The 23,244-nt window shown below is 42.3% G+C and overlaps 1 protein-coding gene across 6 annotated transcripts; it reads right to left on the bottom strand.

The window, feature by feature from the left end:
- Positions 1–118: 118 nt before the first annotated feature.
- Positions 119–13,140, bottom strand: LSM14B (LSM family member 14B). 6 transcript variants are annotated; one of them, XM_068912934.1, is made up of 10 exons: positions 12,723–13,129; positions 8,139–8,302; positions 7,659–7,794; positions 7,039–7,155; positions 5,018–5,188; positions 4,759–4,845; positions 3,518–3,679; positions 3,184–3,337; positions 1,875–2,054; positions 119–1,461 (listed from the first exon to the last, which is right to left on the bottom strand). In XM_068912934.1, the coding sequence occupies exons 1-9, from the start codon at positions 12,841–12,843 to the stop codon at positions 1,883–1,885; spliced, it is 1,284 nt and encodes a 427-aa protein (XP_068769035.1). In that variant the 5' UTR covers positions 12,844–13,129; the 3' UTR covers positions 119–1,461; positions 1,875–1,882. The 6 variants fall into 6 exon arrangements, with proteins under 6 accessions (XP_068769035.1, XP_068769031.1, XP_068769030.1 ...); XM_068912930.1 differs by lacking the exon at positions 12,723–13,129 and adding an exon at positions 9,669–9,805; XM_068912929.1 differs by lacking the exon at positions 7,039–7,155 and having other exon boundaries at positions 12,723–13,140.
- Positions 13,141–23,244: the final 10,104 nt, after the last annotated feature.

Here is a 23,244-nt window from a genome sequence, read left to right as displayed (position 1 = left end):
AAACTCTGCAATACAATTTCCTTTGACTTAGATGTAAACCCTGTTAGGACAGGTATTGAACAAGTTCTACGGGCTGATGTTGCTGAGTTACATACAGAACACACCAGAAGGAAAAACATTAAACATTTACATGTTTATTATAATTACAATTTACATTACTCCAAAGAGCAGCCCCACTGCTATGTTCTAATTCTTAGCAATAAAGTCCTACAAAAATAAATCCAAGCTTTTACAGTAACCTAAGTCAATGCATAACTAAAAAATTCTAGCTATGTAAGGGGTTCAGTCATCAAGGTGCTTCTTCAACAAAATTCCCTACCAAACAAAAAAGGGACACATGCCTATAGCAATTTAACCCACTTATTCATGCAAACAAATTTAACCCCCTCCCTCCCAGCCCTTCCCCACATACAGATTTTTAAAAACAAAAAAACCAACTAAACTATTTACAGTATGGGGGGGTTTAGAGGAAACAAATTAAACATGCCCATCTGTTAAACTTCATTACATGGACTCCCCATTCCTAGTTTAATGAAAACATTCCATAGTGTTCCACCACAGTCTACTAGTGTACAGAGAACTGTTTGCAGTTAGTACTGTCTATGAATGAGGTACAAACTGAGGCAGATCAGAGCTTCTAAGCTCCTTCCTAGACAGTCACCTACGGCAGAAAACTTTTTGAGCACACAGGCAGAGACACTCGCTGCTCTTGTCCTGCCAACACCACAGCACACTGCTCCTCCCACGCTGCCCTAACCTGTATTCTAAGGCTTTGAGGAGTGCCCAGCACCCTTTGCCGATCTGAGGGAGAGTCACAGTTCTGTGTAAGCCTGCAGTACCTCCACGTTAGTACCAGCTGACAAACAGTTGTACAGTCATTTACACTACTACATGATCAACAATCCAGTATTCCCAAGTGACAATATACACAACTCCTCAGCACCAGGAATCCATTCTTCCAGATACCAAGTGCTACTTCACACGCTGCCTAGAACAGTAAGACCAGCAGCACCAAAGAATCCATTTGGTTACTCAGAACAAACAAGTTAGCTGGTTTATTTCAAGTGAGCTTTGGTTCCATGTTAAAATAGCATGATTATCTTCTTCAGGGTATAGAAAAGGAGTCTGACTTTAAGCTTAGACTATAGCAGCCTTTGAGAGACCCAGAAAGAAGAACCATGTTGTAAGTTAGTCTGCACTTAAAAAAACAAAACCCAAAACAAACAAAAAAAAATAAAGCCACCCTGAAGAAGGTACCCCTGAACACATTCCCTCTTCCAAAGAATATTCCAGCTGTTAGTTGCTGGTCCAAAATAAGTCCAGAATAGAAGCAGTAGTACATGAAGTTCTGTCATTTGAGCTGAGACAGTAAACAATATGAACCATATTCCCACATTAGTGCAGCAGTTGGTCGTTTTCTTTCTATATACACTTTCATCTTCCCAGGAGAAATGTTAGAACCTATTCAGAAAAAAGGGAGATTTAGATTTGACACCCAGGAGACCCTTCGCCAGCAAGAACAAAGCAATGATTTTTTTTTTTTTTTTTTAAACCCTTGTATCAACTCTGAAATGCTTAGCTAGAAAGCCTCAATGTTACGTTACTGCAGCTGAAATAAGCAGCTCTTGCTTTTTGAAGCTGCCAGAAACGGCCACTGTGGCTAGCTCCAGAAATCAGCAGAACAAAGATGAATAATTTTAAATGCCTCATATTTCCTGTTATCACTTGGAAGGATATACCAGATACAACAAGGAACAATTGTTGATGTATCCATGAGATTAGAAAGCAAGTTGGTTGCACAGACAGTTCAGGCAACAAGAGAGAGATCTAGCTCAGTGTTCTGAGACAATATTCGTTCATGCTAAGAAACTTGCCTCTGAAGTTACACTCTGCCAGTACCAGCTCTGTGAGTGGTTTGGTTTCTCCTTGCTGCTCCACTGCCCCTTCCACCTCGAAATCCACCGCGAAAGCTGCGGCCACGAAGGAACCGTCCAGACACTCCAAACGTCTCTGTATTGAGCTTCCTTTCTTCAGCCCACGTCGTGCGCCTAGAACTGAACAATACTACATTCAGACTAAACAAACATTAAACAGCCTCTAACTCGTTCACCAGGAAGCTTCAGACACCCTACTTTGCTGAACTAAAACAGCTTCTGTTTTAAAGGACTGCATCAAGAACAAGCTGTAGTGTAGGCACAATCACTAAACTCAATCCCAGTGGTAAGCATGGGTTTTGAAGTGACAGCAGTTGACTTTTGCAAGCTACTCCTCCAGACCAGGAAACTAAAGATGGGCCTAGAATAGGCCTTGAAAAGGGCTAAACAGGGATTCACTAGCAATTCACACCCCAGTATTTTCTTGGAAGAAAATACTACATTCCCAGTTGCAGTGAAGCCTTCCCAGGCTCCCAGGAAGGAGTCTTATCACAACTGAGGTTCAGCAGACACCTACTGAAGTAGCTCCCCAGCACCAGTTTGCTTCTTCCTGCATAACCCTGGATGCCCTACTGCAAGCACTTGGAAGAAAGCTTTGTTAGAGGGAAGCAGAAACACTACCAAGGGAATTTTTACATGCTGACACTAAAGGGAAGCCTAACTTCACTACGTGGTTGATAACACTAGTGTCAGCAGTAGACGATTATTTAACAAAAAAAAAAAAAAAAAGGCAAGATTAATGTTCCCTGTATGTAATGCATTTCTACAGACAGACCTGATCTGCCTGCCTGCCCAGAATCCAAGCTTAGCTTGCTCCAGTCTACAAGCAAGATGCAGATGGTGCTGCATAGCTGCACCATCTTCAGCACAGCATGACCCTGTTTGCTTCCTCCCACGAATCAGATAAGATATTTTTTTCTAAGTCAGATGGGTGCAAAGTCAGTACTAGAAGAGGCAGTTGGAAATTCTTGTACCATAGTTTATGCAAGGTGGATCAGAATCACGCAGCGAGACACAAACAGCAAAGATTCCAGCTGGAGCTTAGCAATATGAGTAGTGAGCCATCAAATGCATTGCAGTCCTCCCTTTTAAAGACTGCTTTGCCAATTGTCTTGCACTAAGAGTTTTAAAGAATTAAACCACGTTCCATGGATTATGCCTAGAATTCTAGGCCTAAAATTGCATACCACAGTCCAAATTATTTTGGGACGAAGAGGCAAAAAAACCCAAGCTTTTCAAAAACATTTACCTAGATTTCAGTTCTGAAGAGATGTTGTCAAAGAAAGACTTAGATTTATCATAATAGCAGTTGGGTCCCAGAAGGTCCTCCTCTGCATTACCATCATTGTTTTGAGTTGCCACTCCAGGGTCCCCTTTTTCTTCCCCTGTCTCTGCTTTGTCATCTGAAGATAATAAAACGTATTATACTTCCTTGATGCATAACTGAAGAGCCATCTGTTTTCTTGCTCCCTCAGACAACATTTGAGTTGCTGCCACATGTAATCATGCAATTTCTCAGAATGAGTTTCTCTATGCAGTGTTTACCACTAGCTCAGCAATTCATATTTAATGAAGCCACAAACCTTTAAAGTTCAGTTTCTTCTTGAATTCTTTATCAAGTTCCTCTCTGTTGAATTGTGCGTTTGCACTTTCAAAGTCAAAGTCACCTTCAAATTTTATTGTATTTTCCTTCACAGTAGTTGGTCTGTTTTGTCCTCTAGAACGATTTCTGGTTCTCCTGTTTCCTGAAAGCAGGAGAGTTTAAACACTTGGTAACGTGCAGGGAGGTAATATGACTTGCTCAAGAGCAGAGGAAACCAGGATTAGAACTCAGGAGTTTCTGGCTTCCAGTCCTGTGGTTAGGCCACACCTCTTTGAAAGTAACTTCTGAACTTGGCTGTAGAAAACACATTACAGCAATACTTTAACTTTCTGAAAAGCATTCCAGGATGTTAGTCCTACCGTTAAGACAGATTATACCCAACCTTCCTTTCAGTATGAGGAGAGGAAATCAAAACACGCACTAAATAAAGTAAAGCTGGGGGAAGGGGAGAATTATCAATTCTATTTGCTTTTCAGTTGCAAACACCTTAGCGTACTTACTCTGCAAACCTGTCACGATAGCAGAGAGGAACAGGACCACTGGTTTCAGAAAAATCATCCAAAACTTACACAGCCATGAAGGGGCTTATACTTTGTATAGTTTGCACAGCACTTCAGCGTCCAACACAGAAACTATTGATTTTTTCCCAGGAAAAGCTATAACCCCCTGGTACAAGGTTGCTTTCAGGCAAATTGGTTTGAAACCTTGAGTCTCACGTTTTGCTTCCTGCCTTCTCATTTTCCTTGGGCAGGAATGTGTCTTCAGATCTGAAGTTAATTTCACTTTCTTTTGCTCACCAGCAGTCTCAATCAGATAAAAACTGTTCCAAGGAACCAAGGACTCCATAGTTCCTCTCATTTGTAAGCTACTGTTAGCCACAGCTCTGGAAATTCTTAAATAGGCTGCCCTTCCCAGTAAAAATACTTTAGGTTTCACGGAAATCTAGTTGTCGCTGCCAACTCATAGCATCAGTTTTTGTAATACACTTTCAAGTTTCCAGGGGCAGGGAAGAATGGACACACCAACACCAGAATTCTGTCCCTGGAAGGTTCTAAACTTCTGAGGCTCCAGAACTTATTTTGACATTCAGAAGTGCTTCCCTGACTAAAGCCTTATCACGCCTTGTTTTGCTCCCATAATCTCCTGTCCAATATCCTTCACTGAAGTTAACATATTTGCTTTTAACAGCTAAAGCAAATGCTTAGTGTCAGGTTAACCTACCCGATCGTCTTCTTTGAGGTCTTCTATTTTCATCATTCACCTGTCCTTGGGTTTGCACAGGTGTTGCCTGAACTGTATCTACAGAAACTTAAACAAGAAAAAGAAACTTAATAAAGGAGCACAAGAACAAAACTGGAATAGTTTAGTCTTTCCTTACTATACAACTTAGAAGAATGCCTCTAAATGGCACTCTCTTTAGTATGCAATGTGGAAAGACAATCTTGAAAGTGCTGTTTTGAGTTAAGTGGTACATACATACCATTTGTCTTACTGTTGCTCTGTGGAACCTGCCGTCCATTGCGCTGAACCCCTGGAGCTACTTTCACAGGGGGTGGCTTTTGTGAATTCATGTTGTCAACTGGGCCAGTCTGAACCGCCTGCTCTACCATGGGGCTTTTGCGAACTGGGTGAACAGAAGGAAAACCAGCACCTGCAAAAATCCCAACAACAAAATGCATTTCAGGAAGTGTGCCAACGCTACTCAAACCCTATCCACTTCTATGGAGAAATCTTTTTTTTTCCAGGAATTATTCAAAACCTTCACTATGTGTCATTATACACAATTTCTAAGTCGCACATACATTAGAGTAAGGCACTACTGCCATACAAGTTTTGGCTCAAATCCAGTGCCTTAAAATCAGCAAATCTACCCATTTTTTTCTTGAAACCATTAGATATGCAAGCCAAGGCAGTCTCTTAATAGAAAGTTTACATTGGAATCCAATTTCTTTATGTATCCTTGGTTATGCAGGATTTTACTTTACATGATACCTTAAATCCAAAGGAAAAAAATTATCGTTTTGAAATTGCTCAAAGGAAGCTCACCCACTTTGTCAGAAAAAAAAAAAGTTTGCCGCAGAGGCTTAATAAGCTCAACTACATCTCATTTTGTAAGCCATCTTCAGAAGCTCTTCAACCATTTGAAGTACTGTCATTGCTTATTGCTAGCTTTCAAACAAATAAAACCTGAAACCAGACCAGGATCTCAAAGTTACCCTTTTAAATTCCTTCTTGGTCAAGGCCAAAGTGTTACCCAAGACTTCTGTAGCTCTTCCATCCAGGCTTATTTATTCACACTACAAAACATGTAAATACTTTTCATGGTTTGGTATATCTTACACCAATTATATTATAAAATGACAGTCTTCAGTACTCAGAAAAAATACTGCATTCTGCATTTAATTAGAAGCTTTGGATTACTACAGACACGTAGTTACGCATAAAAATGCTTGGAAGCAAACTTTAACTGAATACAGGTTACGAGCAAGAAAAGTGAAAGGCTTTAGAGTACACATAAACCAAGCCGCTGACACATTGGATGACTTAAGTCCACATTAGATAGACCCAGGAGGTAATATCATGCAGCTTCCCAGTTACATACACCTGGAAAACTTGCAAAGACAACAGACACAGCCTAAGGATTATTCAGTAGGACAAAGCTGTTGTGAAAGTTTAACATGAGAGTTTCAAAGCTTAGCCAGAACATTGGAAAAAAAAGTAAGTATAGGCTGATGGCCAAAACAAGGAAGTAGAGTAATTCCATGCCAACACAAGCATACATGCTTAAGTTAAAAACAGGTGGAACTAATTACCATGTTTAAATGCAGGCTGCACCTGGTCTCTCTGCCCTGAAGATGGTCAGTCTAGTACTTCTACTCAATCTCCTTTAAAAGTGTTTTGGTTTTTGTTGTTTTTTTTTTTTTTAAGCATAGAAGCAAACACCCAGAACTATATTATCCTAGTTCACCACAGCTCTGCACTCCAGAACTGCTTACTGAGCTGTTAGCAATGCTTTACTAATTGAGAGTCTTGACAAGGTACACTGCCCCATCATGCACCCTAGAATTTCCTTCACTACGGCAATACTCCTGTTTTTTCTACTGACCTATGTCTTTTAACAGCAAGGCCACCCAGTATCTAAGCAGTGTGCTTGTCTTTCTAGGAGAGACTAACTCATTACCCGCTCAGTCCTAAGCTGGCAAGGATTTCTTGACAGGATGCAACACACCAGCATCCCTAGACCTCAGCACTCTCCTGATACTTACAGTAGAGGATCAACTGACCTGTACTTGTTCTTTCTCCTGCTTCTCTAACCAATACTTCTAGAGCAGGAGGAAGTAATGCTTCACATAAAGAAATGCAGCAATAGCCAAGAACACACTAATTCTACCAGCATTACCCATGTAAGTACTATCGTTCTAGGAGGGGTTAACAAAAACAGAATGTGTGCAAGTGCCATGCAGTTCTTCCAAATATTTGGAGTCCTCAAACTGCTGTTACCCTTGGAAGAGAGCTGATGGGGCTCTGAAGACATGTCAGGCTCTGAAACAGGTTGTGGAGACGGAGAAGAACTAGGGCTGGAAGCAGCTGCTGATGCTGGAGGGCTTACCAATTTCTCTAAAGAGATAGAGGGAAGAAGAGAAAGTAAAAAAGATATATGGATAAGATACAAGGTAGTGAAACATCTGAAGGACTTGGAAAGAGATACAAGAACCTCTAGAACAGCATTAGAGCAGCTTATTTACAGTCCTCTTTGGGAACATAGGTTCTCTTTACACACATACAGTGTGTGTACAGTATGTTAGACTAGAAGTGAACTGTCCTCAACTGTTAAGTATTTACATTACTTTCAGAAAGATCCTTTAGCTATTTAGGGGTGGGGGGAGGGTGTGTGTGTGTGCGTGTCTGTGTGTGTGTGTGTGTGTGTCTGTGTGTGCGTGCACGCAAGATGGGTCTCCCTGCAATCAGATCATTGCACAAAGTGGACTTAACTACTTACTCGCTGTTTGTTACAGCCTGACACTTGGCAAGGAATTCGGTAAGAGTTGCTGTAACTTCATTTCACAGCAGCTGCATACAAGGACCATACCTTTATACTAGTAAGTAAAGTTTTTACTTACCTAAACCTAATGAAGCTGCATACTGCTGGCTAAGCAAAGAGCTGGCAGCAAGCTGGCTGTAAGGTGGCATACCTCTAAATGGGCTGTAAGGCACATGTGGCTGAAAGGATGATGTAGAGGCAGAGCCCAGCGAAGACTGTAACAAGACAAAGTACATTTACAGTGCCCAGAAGTCAACTTGCTTTGGCAGTGATTCTCTCTTTCAAGTACAGCATTATTAAGCTTTAACACTAAGAAGCGTTAGTTTACTTCTATGATTTTCCTGCTATTTCTTAGCTACGTAAACTAGACAGTGACTGAAGTCTTTAATGCTCTGCTATTTTAAATATTAAAATGAAATTCTGCATGCTTCAAACACTTCATCTGAAAATTCCTGGACACAATTAACTGCCCTTCATTTTTGTAAGTTTGTACCAAAATCCAACCCTTCATTGCCAATGTTTTATCAGAGCTTTCTATCAATGCTTCACGCTAACTTACTTGAACAATGGCAGGATCTTGTGGCAGAGTATGTTGAGCTTTTGGAGGTTCACATACAGTGATGTCTTTGATGTCACTTCCCCGGAAAATGATATATTCATAGATTTCTTCTCTTGGAGGAGCAGGTCTATCTGTGGGTCGGTCTTCAGTACCAAAGGATCGCACTTCAGCATTAGAAAGATTAGTATTAGTCTAATATTATCTTTGTAGCACTGTATTCATAAGTTAAGATTAAGACGTATTCCTACAATACTTGCCAAAAGCAATAAAAAAAAAAAGTAGGTCACTTCCAGAACCCTGACTCCCCTTATCTCACACATCTGTTCCCTCAAATGCTGTTTTTCCAGCAGCCTGTATAAACAGATTTGTTTACATCAAGCTATGAAGGTGCAGATTACAGACTATGTCGAGTGAGGAAGCCTTCTCCAAAACTAAGGAATTCCCCCCCCCCATAGTCCTATACTGTCACGTTCCTCTTTTTTTCCCCAGCCCCTGTCCCATTGAGGCATTCAGTTCAAGACAACTGCCACTGCAGCAGAGGGCAGATGATGCCCCTGAAGCAGCAGGGAAAAATTCTTACAAGGCTCTATAGCTCAAATCCGTACCTTTGGTTTCAGATGTTTATCACACAGATAACAGCAAAGTTTTGTTAATGACAAAAGCTTCCTCTTGAAATTCTATTTCCATCTCCACTCCCAGAGCTCCATGCTGCTGGTTTTATGATCAATACCCACTGACTGCAAAGCAATCTTTAGTGACAAAACTAAAACCTCAGTACCTACTGAGGCTTACAGAGTCCCACATATCAGAACGCTTGTGCAGGTACTAACCAGAATACTGTTTACCCAATAGAGTGAAAGGAGGCTGTAATTGACTGTGTGGCTACCAGGGAAGAGCATAAATTAATTTGAGCCATTAAACAGGAAGTAAAGGGGGTCAGAGTCAGACTTACTGGATGTTAGTAGAGGAAGGAAAAGAGGTAACAGTCACATTTGGAGACTGAGGTATAAAAGCTTAAATTGGGTTTGGGAATAAGCATGATGTACATGTACAGAGATTTTCAGTCACAAGTTACAGACGTTCATCAACCACTTGTCTGGTTTTCCGTTTTCCTGAAGCTTTGCAAATTCAGATAAGCATCAGCATAGACTAGGTTAAACTATGCTTTCTGGCAATGAAAGAATTCCATATTGGCATTGCAGTGATTGCTTCTGACAGGTTACCATAAAAGCACTTAACCTTTCAGTCTGGACGTGCTGAGAAGCCTAAAGTACCTTTACCAATTACATCCTAAACACCCCAAATACCCCTTGCACATGGGCCTGCTATGTCAGTGTTTGCTCACATGCCAGCCAGCTGCTAATCCCATTACACAGCTGGAAAGGGAATTGCCATGTTACACAGATGATATAGGACAAGGAGGCACTATAGCACCCCGGGGGGGGGGGGGAGGGAGGGAAAAAGACAGCAAACAGTGGTCTAACTTAAAACCAATGCTGAGCATCCCTGGTACACTGCAGTGACACTAACTTATTACAAGTGATGGTGGTTGTAGACAGGCCTACTCATCAGAAGTCCCGTTCTTAGAGATGCAAAACTGCAACCAGACATTCCTTTTCTTCCCCCAGAGGAGTTCAGTGCTGCAAGGTATATTCCAGTTTCACCTCCTGTTGAAAGTGAAGTGAGCTCACAAGGAAGAATAAGCTTGGGGTACAGCAGATCTCCAAACGGTCTCCATCTTATTGATGCTTTTTAGCACCTTAGCTTATACCTAACCAGAAGGGAATCCTAACTGGTGCAAGGACAAGCTGTCAGTCACTTCCTTTGAATGATTGTCCTCCATTAGTTACTAGGGTTTACAACCTCTGAGTTATTTTAGATCTCCAGCTGTTGTTTGATCATATTACAGCTGTAACCTAGTCAACTAGAAGCAGATAATAAACTGAAAGCAATGCTTATGGCCTTTTAAGACACGAACCAAGGCAATATCCCTGTGCAAGATTAGATTATTACAGCATACAGCTCATGGTGATATATACTAAAGTTACCCAGGGACTGTTTGAGAACAGAACAGCTAGCTTCACAGTGCACAACTTCTGAGATTCTTCTCTGGATTCTGTGTTCTGGGATCAGACTGTCAGGTTCCACATAGAGAAATATGTGGTCTGCAAAGCCTGAAGCTTTCCAGGCAGTCTCAGTTGGTTGGTCCCAAAATATCCTGGGTTTCTAACAAGACGTGTGGAAGACTATGTCCTTGTGATAAACAAAATAGGATTGGAACACACCTGCCCCTATATATGAAGGGCTTGATGACTTCAGGCACAACACAAAGTACAGTTACAAGTTTTTGAGGAGGTCCGAAGGTCTGTCTACCACAAAGAGTAACAGTGACTATTGTTTACAGATGAACAGAAAAATCAGTCAAAACATTGTACTGCAGCTAGTATTTTATAACATAGCTTGTATTCATATGTAGGACTCTGAAGACCTAGACTACAGAAGAGTCAAGAGAAGTAACAAGAACGACTGGGCATCTGGAAAGCTGAGCCTACATGCTTATTTCTTGCCCCCAAACTCTAGTTTCTTCAGGCTTCTACAGCAAGGGGAGTAAATTTACCCGTTAAACTACAAACGTGGAGGTTAACACATCTAACAAGACAGACAACTTTATTGTAGTGCTCAACTCAGCACATGGAAACTTCTTATCCAGTGTTTTCAGTTACTGTATATGTATTTAGGTTTAACGAGAACAGAATATGAATCAGTCTTAGCCCTGCCTCGAGTACGAGGCTGAACTGGATTACTTTCTGAGGTCCCTTTCAACTGACGTTATTCTCTGCACTACATGGATGACAGAAGTCAAGAGAATAGGACACCAAGTATTTATCAAAGTTGTCTGAGCCTTAAACATTTGCATTTGGGACTTAACAGTAGCTTACTAGCTATCTAGACAATGTGAACTACGTATCAGTAGTTCATAGTACTTCTATCCCTATATTGCTGCAACTTCAACAAATTGCAATTTTGGCATAAAGTGCCTTAATATAAAACAAATTAGGAGACACTGAGCTAAAATGAAAACCTCAGTTTGTACTGTTAAGTTTATAAAACAGCACTTTAAGCATGTAAGTTTTTTCCAATCTATTGTAACAACAGCTTTTTAGAAATTCCAGTTCATCCAAACCGAACACTAAGACCAGTGCATACAAGACCTAGCCAGAAGTCTTATACCAAGCACACATTTTCTCACACCATAAAGCATTTTGAAATCACACAGGCCTTTGAAACATACCACTTGAGCTCTTTAGTAGCAAGTGCTATGTGGAAGCCAGAGCTATGTAAGAAACAATCTTTCTGTTGAGTAAAGGTGAAGACCATCTTGTTCATACAGTAAAGGAATTCCATCCTTCCTGCAGTCCCTCAGTCTATTACTTTGAGGGAAGCACTGACACAGATAGCTCCACTTATATGTTTAGACAAACAGCTACTTCCCTGGAAAAAAGTGAGTTTGTAAAAACTCACATTTTTAACTTAAAAATAAACACTAAGAGGTTTTTGAATATTCATGTCCAACTTCACACAAGCATGATTGTGCCAGATAAAGACTACAGCATAGGCTGCCTTATGATAGATTAAACATATATATATATACATATATATGAAAACAAACCATAGCGTCTCAAGCACTAGCAGACAGAATTTTGAGACAAAAGATTGTTTGGGGGCCATCCTGAAGGTTGAACAATGGGCTGTTGGAGGCAATGAACAAACTGAACTTCCCAGAACAACAGAAACGACATAATTTGGAGAAAGGAAAGAAAAACACATACAGATTAGCTGGAGCAACCAAGCTGGACACTAAAAGCACTAAGAAGTGAAATCCTGTTCGAGATACTAAACAAGACAGGACAGGTTTTTCTGAGGGTAAACATGGGAACTCCCAGCACAGGCAACAACTGAATCCAAACGATACCGAGGAACCAGGAGACAAAGATCCCCGTTTCCGCAGGGGGACGCGCAGCAAAGCCTCGGTGAAGCAGCCTGCAAGGTAGGAAGAAGCAAGGGCGGGTGCAGACATCCTCCGGCGCTCCGCACAGGAGCCCCCACCCTCCCATCGGGGCAGAGCCCAGTTATTGATCGCGAAAGGAACAAAGACCCATCAATAGCGATGCTCTTTTCCCCAGCGCTGATCCGCGGCCCTACTCCAGCCGGGCGCCGCCAGATTTTGGGGGCGGGGGCCGAGGGGGGACAGCGAAGCTTGGAGAGCGATAGATAATATCACCGTCGAGATCCGGCTAAAGGAGCCAGAAATACTGACAGCTCTCGGTCCTCGTTTCAGAGGACGGGTAACCGGACGGGAAGGGGGAGGGGGACGAGGAGGCGGCGGGGGGGGGGTCCAGTCAGCGGGCCGCGGCGGCCGCTCCGCCGCGCACCTCAGGCCAGCGGGGGAAGCGGCGCCCGCCCCGATGCTGACTCACGGCGAGCCGGCTGCGCCCCGCCGCCCCGGCCGGGCTCACCGCCGGGCAGCGCCGAGGCGCCGCGCGGAGCTAGGCCCGACCCCCCCCGCTGCCGCCGCCGCCTCACCCTTGGCCAGCGCCACGGTGGAGTTCTCGGTGTCGATGGTGTAGAGGATGCCCTCATAGCGGATCTGCGCCTTGGAGATGAGGCTGATCTTGCTGCCGATGTAGGGGGTGCCCGAGCTCATGGCGGGGCCGTGGCCGGGGCCGCGCTGGCAGCGGAGCGGAGGTGGGGGGGGGGTGGAGGCCGCGCGGGGGCTGCAGCGCGGGCGCGGAGGCCGCCGCGCCGCCCACGCACACTGCGGAGCCGCGAGCCCCGCCGCGCGCGCCTTATATAGGGCGGAGGGAGACGCCGGGGGGGGGGAGGAGGAGGAGGCGGCGGCGGCGGAGGGGGGGGAGGGGAGAGAGGGAGCTGGAGGTGGGAGGGGGGGTGTGTGTGTGTCTGTGCGCGCGTTCGGCGGCCGCGCCGCGCATGCGCCGCCGCCCGCTCTTGACCAGACGGGAGATGGGGTCAGACGCGCAGGGGAGGGGAGGGGTGCGCGGGGGGGAAGCCCGGCGTCGCGTCACGTGAGCGGGCGCCGGCGCGGGTGCCACGTGCGCCGCGGGCGGGGAGGGGCGGGGCGGGGAGGGGCGGGGCTCCCGCTCTTCCCGCGCGCGCGCGGCGCTACTGCTGCTGTCGCTGCCGCTGCTGCTGCTGCTGCTGCTGCTGAGGGGAGCCGCGGCGCGAGCCCCGCCCGGCGGCGGGTAACGGTCGCCGCGGGGGGGGGGGGGAGCGGCATCCCCCCCCTTCTTTCCCCCGCCATTGCTGAAGGGAACGCGCCGCCATCGCCGAGCGCCCCCGGCCTCTCGCCGGTGCCGCGGCGCCCCGGGAGCCTGGCTCCCGCCAGGGCCTAGCGGCGAGGTGCGCGCCCTGCCTTTGTTCGGCGGGAGAGGCAGGGTGGGCCGCGGGGAGGGGGCGGCGAGGCCAGGCCGCAGCTGGAGAACGAGCCTTTGACTGCAGCGTCTCCGGGGGGTTTCCAGCTCCGCGGCCATCTGCGGGTCAGTGGGAGACGGCTGGTAGCATCTGGCAGACATAGGCAGAGGAGGTGCGGTCGCTAGCCAGCAGGAGGGTGCATCCGGATCAGGCAGGGCAGTTGTGTTTGGGGCGCCAGGTCAGAGCGCAGAAATCTCGCTGATTTTTGTGATGCAAATGAATACGGTTCAAAACTAGCAGCTGGAGACACTATGCTGGGAGCCATTGTCTTAAGCGTAAGAAGGTTTGCTGGAGCTGCGCGCGCCCGTCCCTTGGCTGCACGTCTCCCCTCAGGGTTACAACAGAGAGACGCCCTGCGGTATGCAGTCCACAGGTTTATCCTCGTGTCACAACGACCTGTTCCCTTGTGCACCATGGCTCACAGAGCCGTTCACCAAACACCCCAAGCCGTCCGCTCTGTGGCCCTATGTATTTTATAGTGCCGCTCTTCATGCTCTTTATACAGCCTACAGAGCTGATAGGCTTGTCCGAATAGCAAAGATGCCTTCTTCTCACCCTCCCTTGTGGACACACACACAGTCTTGTTAAATTTTCATTGCTTTAGTGTGGAGACAGTTGCTAAAATACAAAGAATAAAAAAGGATTATATATGTATGAATTGGGCAAGCAGTAGTTTATAAATAAATAAAGTCGATCTACCTGTCCTTTTAGATATTTCACTCTGCCTTAAGTACAAACTATATTGAGCAGAAAAAGATTAATTTTCAGTGCAGTAAAGGATGCCCTTTAGTGGGCAAATTACTGGTTAGAAACTTCCCTGACAAAAGAAGTGATCTAGCTCCCCTGTATGAGGAGTGCCTACTTTAAGAATATGGAAAAGTTCAAACTGAAAAATACAGAACAAGAAATAACAATGAAATGCTCTGTTCAGGCACAGTCACAAATAATTTGTGTAAACACAAATCAGGTGTTTTGACTGGGAAAATTCTAAATGATGTCACCAGAGGTGGAGAAGCGATATTTTCTCTTTTGATTTACATGCTCACACTTCAAATATGTTTGACTTAATAATCCTTAGTTCCACTCTTAAATGGATTTTTAGAAATGGTATAGGGGCTTCCAGGTTTTTCAGTTCAGCTCCTTTTGTTTTCTCGTGCACACCAGAAAACTCCTGTCACTGACTCACAACTACCTCTAGTTCCAATATTCTGTTCTGTATCCAAAAAAAGGTATCACGGTTGCTTTACGCTTTGATTTTTTTTTTTAAGAGCAGAAAAGAGGAAGGGACCGTCACTTACCAGTACAACAAGGTGACTCCTGAAGGGAGAATAAAGCAGTGTGGATAAAGAAGAACACATCAAGGTGGCACACTGGTGAGGAGAGGTAAACTTACGGAATTTTGGTCATGACCATCATGGCCACTGAATTGACCCGTCTCTGGAAGATACACCTATTATAATGAATTTCCTTAGCACCTTCTGTTTGACAGCAGTCAAAAGGACCAAATGATATAACAGAGTAAAGAAACACATGAGCCCTAAAAGAAGAAAAGTTTGAAACCCAGTAGGAGTTTGAAAGAAAATATGGTAGCTGCAGGGCAGGAGATGAAGCTCATGAAGTCCAGGACATACTTCTATAGAAGTGGGGGGAATGAGTAGTAGGAAAGAGCTCAGGAGTGAAGGAGGGACTAGAAGAAGATGGAGAGAACTAAAAAGATGCAGGAAGGATGAGAAGAAAGAAATGATCCATCTATGTAAATGTTTTATTCTAAATAAAAAGAGAATAAAGAAAAACATGTAAAGCCAACTGAAGGAAACGAGAATAAAGGGAAGAGAGAGGGAAAGAGAATGAAAGAAGGAAATGAAAAGAAAAAATAGAAACCTGAATAAAGAAATAGGAAAAAAACGAGGAAAACTTGGTAACTTTTATTTAGATAATATATGTCCTTTATACCATCAGCTTCTCCGTGCCCCACAGTCAAAGAAAAAGAGATACAACGATGTATGTGTGGAATAGTGCTTCACTACATTAGTTTGTCTTATATCTCAGAAGAGAGTATTTCTTATGAAAAATTCATTTCATAACAGTAAATGTTTTCTTTTTTATTCTAGAAATAATTGCAATATATTGCAATATATATGTAATACTGTTCTATCTGCTCTCTCCCTTTTCATTTCTCTCTTTCTTAGTTTCGAGTCGGTGCCGCAGACGTTTCAATTTTGACATCCTACATTCCACCCCCATACATCAAATTTAAAGTCAGTTTAACTCCTGGATTTAAATGAAGTAATTTATAGAGCGTAATAGTTTTAGGCTTGTGTGGGATTGGCTCTCCTAATTGGTACCTCAACTGTGTACCTAGTGGAAGTGGCATAATTCTACATTATTTCACTGCATTTCTCAGCAGTCCAAATGTGTTGCACAGTCAAGAAAAAATACATTTTACCAATCAGAAAGCCATAGAGAGAGCTTAAACTTCTTGAGAAACCCACAAACTTTGTGAGCGTTAAAGCAAGATCACAGTTTGGGCATTTCAAGTTATTTCAATGCTCTGTCTGTAAGAAATATAAATGTAAGGGGTGAAAACGTTTGCACGAGTGAAGCTGATAACAAACTAATTATTTTGAAGAGATGCACTGTCTCGGTAGGATGTTTTCAGTATGAGATTAAATTTTACCTACAGCATTTAGAATTACATACTAAATTTAACATGCTCTTAATCTGTGTTCTCTACAGACAGATAGGTAGGTAGAAGAATCTTCTTTGATTTTTACTGCCATCTAATTATCTTTCACTAGGATCTGTAGGATAATGTGTGTAGCCAGAGAGAAGTGATGAAAACGGACGCAGTTACTGCATGCGCACGCGCTCTCCCTCTCTCCCTCTTTCTCCCTCTCTCTCTCTCTCTCTCTCTCTCTCTCTCTTTCTCTTTTCTTCTTCTTTTTAACTAGCTTTATTATAAATGAACTCAAATTAAAACAATATGTCTTTATTTTCTTTTCCTGTATGCATTCTTGTTTCATGTATGTACGCTACTTTTCATACTGTGGTCTGTTTACTCTTTCCCCTGGTAAGTCAATCTTTTTGAACAGGAGAGGAGGATTCTTTGCTATACAGCAAGACAATAATTTATTTGTTTTTTTAAATATAATGATAAAATGCAATGGTAAAATTACAGAAAATTTCTGGAGAATGTTTGTTTTTGTATAGTGCCTCTGAATGGGGGTCCAAACTACCAATCTGGCCTCCAAATTCTTCAGTCCTTTAAGATGGGATCAGTATATTCACTTTCATTTATGGGATAAGTCAGCAGTGCATTTCTACCCTTCCCAGTCTTCACTCTTTGCAGCGCATACATGTACAGGGCCTACCTGTGGAAGTTTTGTTTCATTACCTGAAGCTATAGAGATAAGAAATCATTGTGCCGCTTTTGATACCGCAGCAGAAGGAAGGAAGATATATTTACTGGTTTTAATAAAACTGAAATATCTTGGACCGAATGAACTCAAACTGCTATTCCGAACTTTATTCACACGCTCACACTACTACAGTAGAGTATATATTTTACAAACTGTGCAAATGAGACAAAAAATGACGTGCTCACTACTGGACATCAAAATGCCTGACAAGACCAAGAACACAGCCCCAAATCCGGTTCTTCGTTGTTATTCATTTCATCATTGAAGCATGGGGAACAGCAGCAGTTACAGACGCCTTTCAAACACCTTTTATACCGAGGCTTTCTGAATCACAAAGGGCAGGACGCAGTTATTCTGGATAGCTAGATGGTGATTTTCGTCATTTGAAGGCTGGAGGTAATTTTAAGATATCCTTGCATGAGGGTGGGTAAGCGGATAATATAGGTGATACAAAAAACTTGACAAAGCTGAAGTTTGCTGGTTGGTCACATAAGCTGAAGGAAGCCAGACCTAGATTCTAGAAAAGGTGTTTAGGCATCTGCCTCCCATTGAAATGAGTAAGAGGATTCTGAGGTAAGTTTAGAAATAATTAGGGCATAAAGAGAGATAGCTGTCTATCTAGGACAGTGGGGAGCACTGAACATAGCCAAAAATACAAAGGAAAAACCTGTGACTGTTGTTTTGCCATAGAGGCTGTTTTTATCTTGGGTAGTTTTGTGCTAAAGTGAATTGTAAAGTGAATTGTAAGCCTCTGTGTATCCTTCTCACATATGCCTGACATGAGAGGGGATGGGATGAAACTGTGGTTTCATAAAGTTCTCTCCAGCATGAAGCAAGCAAGAAGGTGGAGTAAAGAGCGTGCTGACAGAAGAAGAAATTATAAACAAAAGGAGAAGGCAAAAATTTGTCTTTGACAGATGTAATGCTGCAAAGGATTATTCTGCAAATTAAGATTCTTCTACGATCTGCAGTTGCTTCATTTACTGGGATAAGAAGAATCTATGTTTAGCTTCCTGACCAGTTCTCCAAGAGGCTCAAGAGCTGCAATGATAACCAGTGATCTAAATCCACTTCTAGGTTGAAAAGTGTCCAAGTTACAAATACACTATCGCAACTGACCTACTTGGTACACTTCTCAGTAGTCTCAGTAGTGAGACTAAGGAGCAGATGGGACTACAGCCTGATACCTCGCTCTGTAGGCAGTCTTTTCAGAACAAAATCGGATGTTTTGGAAAGCACAAGTTGTATTCCTTGCATATTCAGACCTCTGGACTTTGCAGACTAACAATTTCACTACTCCCTATACAAAATACTATCTTTACTACTTGGTTTGGCTTAAATTTCCAGAGGCTCCATAGCAATATTTCTTTAAGAGTCCTTCTCTCTCTACTTCTTTATCTCTCTACAAATTATTGAACGTGCTCAGGCTATCAGTATTGAGCACAACTTCATTGGCATTGACATTTGAATAGGGCTGAACAAAGAAAGAGCCTGCTGCTCATTCTTCTGGCTAGTGCAAAGCAAGTCATAGGACAACATATGCGAGTGGGGAGAGAACATAGAGGGAGGAGTTCCTTCATTAGATATTTTAGTTCAGAGACCTCATTTGCATTAATTATCCGTAGTGGACTCTGTTCTGGAGCCAAAGACATTAATCTCTCTCTCCTTACCTGCTTTATGAACTAGTAGCAGATTCTGCTTCTTTCTGTTCAGCTAGGTAACGTATCATTTTACCTAGACGAGGCAGTATGCTGTTCTCTCCCTGCATAACATCTGCTGCAATTTTCATGGCTTAAATTATTCTTGGACTTGTTTTAAATGGCATGTTTTAGAAGTGTCTTTGAGGATGTGAATAATTATTCATTGTTTTTTCATGCTAGGGAGTTCTTCCTTTCTGTTTTTGTTATTTTACTTCTTAAAATAAGACCTAAACAGGCTTTGGAGTTTAAAGTTTGTAGGTTTTAATTTATTTTTATGTTAAAGATACCAAGAATGGTAAGGCTAATTCACCGCAATAGGATTTTAGTGCAGTTTCAGAGAGTGATTTACTTTTGTACGACAGTAAACTGACGTTTAATCTTCTTCACCTTTTAGAAGCTAAACTATAAATCAATCCCTGCTTAAGATGGCAGTGTCTCTCTAACTGGTGCTTCTCCTTACTATTGTAGTATTTCTATACACACTTTCTGCATGCACCTGAAAGTTCTGACATTTACTGTTTCAAAGCCTTTGCATTATTTGTATTTCATATCTCGTTTTTCTATTATTTAATGTATGGCAAAGGTTTTACTAGTTGGTACGCTTTTAAAACATATTCCTGTTCTGTAAAGTGACCCTGACAATAACATTTGAGATTTGGCATTTGAATTTTCTGTTATTTCACATAAACACGCTTAATTTTTTTACTAGGGAGCCTCACAGTTTCACCTTGGACTCTGCATTTTGCTCAGTGGCATCCTCAGGATTTACAGTGCCCATGACACCATCTGTGACAAACTTCTGACAGCTCTCTGGGACATACAGTTGTTCTTAAGACCTCATGAAGGCAAGAATTTTGTGCAGGTCTAACTCATAAATGGGTCTGAAGAATCTTAATTATTGATGAATTAGAAAGAACCTGATGTGGAGCTGAGGATGAGGTTGTGAATTAGAAAAGAAAAAAAAAAACCTTATTTTCTTGTAAGCCGAAAAAAATCTGGTATCTACATCAACAAGAGAATGAATTGGAACCCCACAGTGACATAGTACTGATTAACTTTTCAACTAACTATCTGTGCTGTAATAGGATAATAATGCTCTCTGATCTTTGCAGGGCAAGACTTAGTGATTTAGTGATTCACTCCCTTCGTGATGCGGGTGGCTCACTACTCCACCCAGATGTGAGAAGAGGATGGTGTGGCTCCTGTAGGAAAGATGATCCTTGTGAATTGATAAGTTTGGAATTTAGAACATCAAAAAACAATCAAACCGCAGGAGAAGGTTTAAGAGCTTTATTTTCTGCGAATCTCTTTTGATGCCAGAAGAGTTTAGGAAGGGGGCAACTTTGCCCTGCACGGTCTTGTCTTCTGTTTTGAATCAGTGGAAATGCTGGTATGAATACTGGGATAAGAACTAGTGTGTTGAATGATCATGACACTACGCATACCGGTATGCAACTTGCCATAGCTTTCAAAGTTGCAAGGATGATAGGTTTGGTGGGTTCTTGCTGGGAGCCAAGCAGGGTAGCAGGGATGGCTTCAGGCTGCCAAGTAGTACAATTCTACTTAGATTGCTTCATGTCAAGGAATAGTAATGAATGAGTAAACTTATTAGCCCACTAAACTGTACAGAGCAGCAAGACTAGCTGCCTCTTTTGCTCTGCTGAAAGTAATTAAGAGGAAGAAGTTTTATAGTTTCATAAAAACAATTTGACTTTCTTACAGAGGAACATACGCATTGTCTATTGCTTTCCCAACTAATCATCTTCTCAAAACAAGATTTATTTCTTGCCTGCTGTTTTGCTTGTTAATAAATGGTTAGTTTACACAGATGGGTGGGTTTACTGTCCTAGCTAGAAAATTAAGTAACAGTGACTGCAATATTGTAACTCCGCAGTAGTGAAAGAGTATTGCAAGTAATCCCATGCAGACAAAACTGACAATAAGGAACAACTTAATATAAAAAATTTAGCCATCCATCTGGGTGTGTCATTTCCTTTGAGCTGGCAGTTTTCCCCATCTTGTATTTTGAGAGATAAAATATTTGTCTGACTCGCTTCAAAAGTTTTACTAGTTTCTCCTGTCAACTGTGGGAGCTCATCCCATATTTAATTAAGTCATTGCATTTGTCTGGAGTTTCAAAAATGAGCAAAAACCTCATTACTGTTCCTTGACATGAACCCTTTAAAGGGCAGGTCCTTGAACTCCATCACTGATGGTGAGGATATATTTAGGGTAGTGTAAGAAAGTAACTGGTACTGTCTAAAATAATATCCCTAACTATTTTAGACTGTTGGAGAATTCAAAAAAATTCCCTTGTATAATAGTCTTTCGTGCTGTGTTTTCATTAAGTCTGAGGCAGCTCAATAAAGGAGCTACAGCATGATTTATTTTAATCAGTTATTACAGAGAATCCATGAAAAAAAAAAAACTTGGCAATTTTTTTTTTTTTTTGCATTCCGAATCCACAAAATGTTTAGATACAATCTCACTTCTTTGTAACCAGACAAACCTCCTTTACTAGTTTTCTGTCTTCTGCTTGCTTTTTTGTGATGTTTCCATACCCCTTCTATCTACACTGGCTTTCCGGTTCAGTATCCTTGTGCCTGTTTCTCTTTATAACGTCACTAAGATTAGTCAGGTTGCTGTGAGGAATCCCCTCATCCTATAATGCCTGTAAGAGCATGTGGCAGACTATGGACTAGGGATGAAGTAAGGAAAATGATTTAGCCATTCTGGCCATCTGAAGAAGACTGTTTTTCAGAACTGCTTGCACATGTGATTACTCTTCCAGATCAAAATCTACAAGAATCTGGATTTTGACCTAAGTACTATACATACACTGAAAGTTTTACAACTCCTTGGCCTGCCTGCTAGTTCCATTTGACATTTCTTATTGTTAAGCTACAATGTATATATTCAGACGCACACAGTCCTCTTTTTGAATAACTCCTCTATTGAAAAAGAGGAGTACCATGGACTAATGAATGATTCAGATAAAGGCTTAGGGACAAAGAATGTGTCCAGCTCTGTTCCTGTAACTTACCGTCTCTAGGCATTGTGATAAAACAAATGCCAATCAAATTCTGTAGGGCAAATGTTTTCATCTACAGCAACTGCTCTTTCATGACTGAGATAGCATTAACTATACCTATTCTTGGCACTGACCAAGAACAAACAAGATGAAGCTATGTCTTCAGTTCTTGCATTTATTTTTATTTATGTATTTTTGAAGGTGAGTGAGTGGAAGGAAGCGTATGAAGAAGGAGGCCAACACTGATCTAGGGTTGCCGTAATTGGTCAAGTGTTAAACAAATGCCCAATAAAAACTCTTTTTGAGGGGGCAAAAAGGCAATGACCTAAGAAAACTGTATCACTGTATTGATTGGAAAAAGTTTGAGTGATACTGACATAGGCAAGGAACTTTTCTGGGCCCTTGCAGTCTTAACTTAAGTCCAACTAACTGTACCTCTTAGAGTAACTGGCTGACCTCTAGGAAATTTATAGCCAGGTCAATAGCCATTTATAGGAATTTATAGCCATGTCAATACAAGCTCACAGTTTACTTGAAACCGGTCATTGTAGCAAACAATTTGTTCTTTCTTTCCAAGGTATTATACACACTATTGTTGATCAGCAGTTCCCATATTTCCCCAAATATGCTTTTTTAGGGAATAGAGAGGAACTACTGATCTTTTTGCTAGATAAATGTATTTGTAGTCGTTTCAGATAATAGTGGCATCATGTAGGAAGTTTGAACTTGCAGGAGGACTAGGAAGCAGATTATCCAGTATGCTGAAAACAGCATGAAACCAAAGAAATTTCATAGAGTCCATTACTGTATGTCACATATCAAACTGACAGAAATATCGCGGGTCCCAAGAGATTTCATGGAGACCAGGGAGTAAGGAAAATCTGCACAGAAGACAGGTATTTACTTTTTTTTTCTGCAAGGCTCTGGTGATGATCTGTAGAAAGGTGAGGCCATGCTTATACTCCTCTTTGGAAATGTAAGATGATTTGTCCAGTTGCTAGCACAGTGGAGACTGGGGAGGCTAGGCAGAAGTTATATCTTTACACATCCCTCTTAAAGAGCCTTTGAGAGCCTGTTGAATTCAGCTTTTTTTCTTGGAATAGTCTGGTTGTCAAAGTTATGTAAGTCACAGGAAGTTGTAAACTGACCCATATGAAGTAAATCTGTATTCCAGAAGTTCAGTTCTTTGCTCTCTCAATCATTTTGTGATAGAGGTTGGTTTCAAGCATGGGAACTATTCTGATTAACTACTACCTATATCCCCTAAGGCACATGATAGAGCGATGCTTTCCCGATGAGCTTGAGTAGGCAGTGGGGTGGCACACGAGGCCTGTTAATAGACAAAAAACCTCAGGGAACAACCAATGGGAGTTTGCCGGACAGGGCTGTAAGCAGGACGGGAGCTGCCTTCTAACTTTACCAGACTGCACAACTAGTGTCTGGGGGCAACAGACTGATTGGCCTAC

Source organism: Struthio camelus, chromosome 18 (assembly GCF_040807025.1).
Source record: "Struthio camelus isolate bStrCam1 chromosome 18, bStrCam1.hap1, whole genome shotgun sequence".
Classification (NCBI taxonomy): Eukaryota; Metazoa; Chordata; class Aves; order Struthioniformes; family Struthionidae; genus Struthio; species Struthio camelus.
This window is presented reverse-complemented; position numbering and strand designations above follow the sequence as displayed.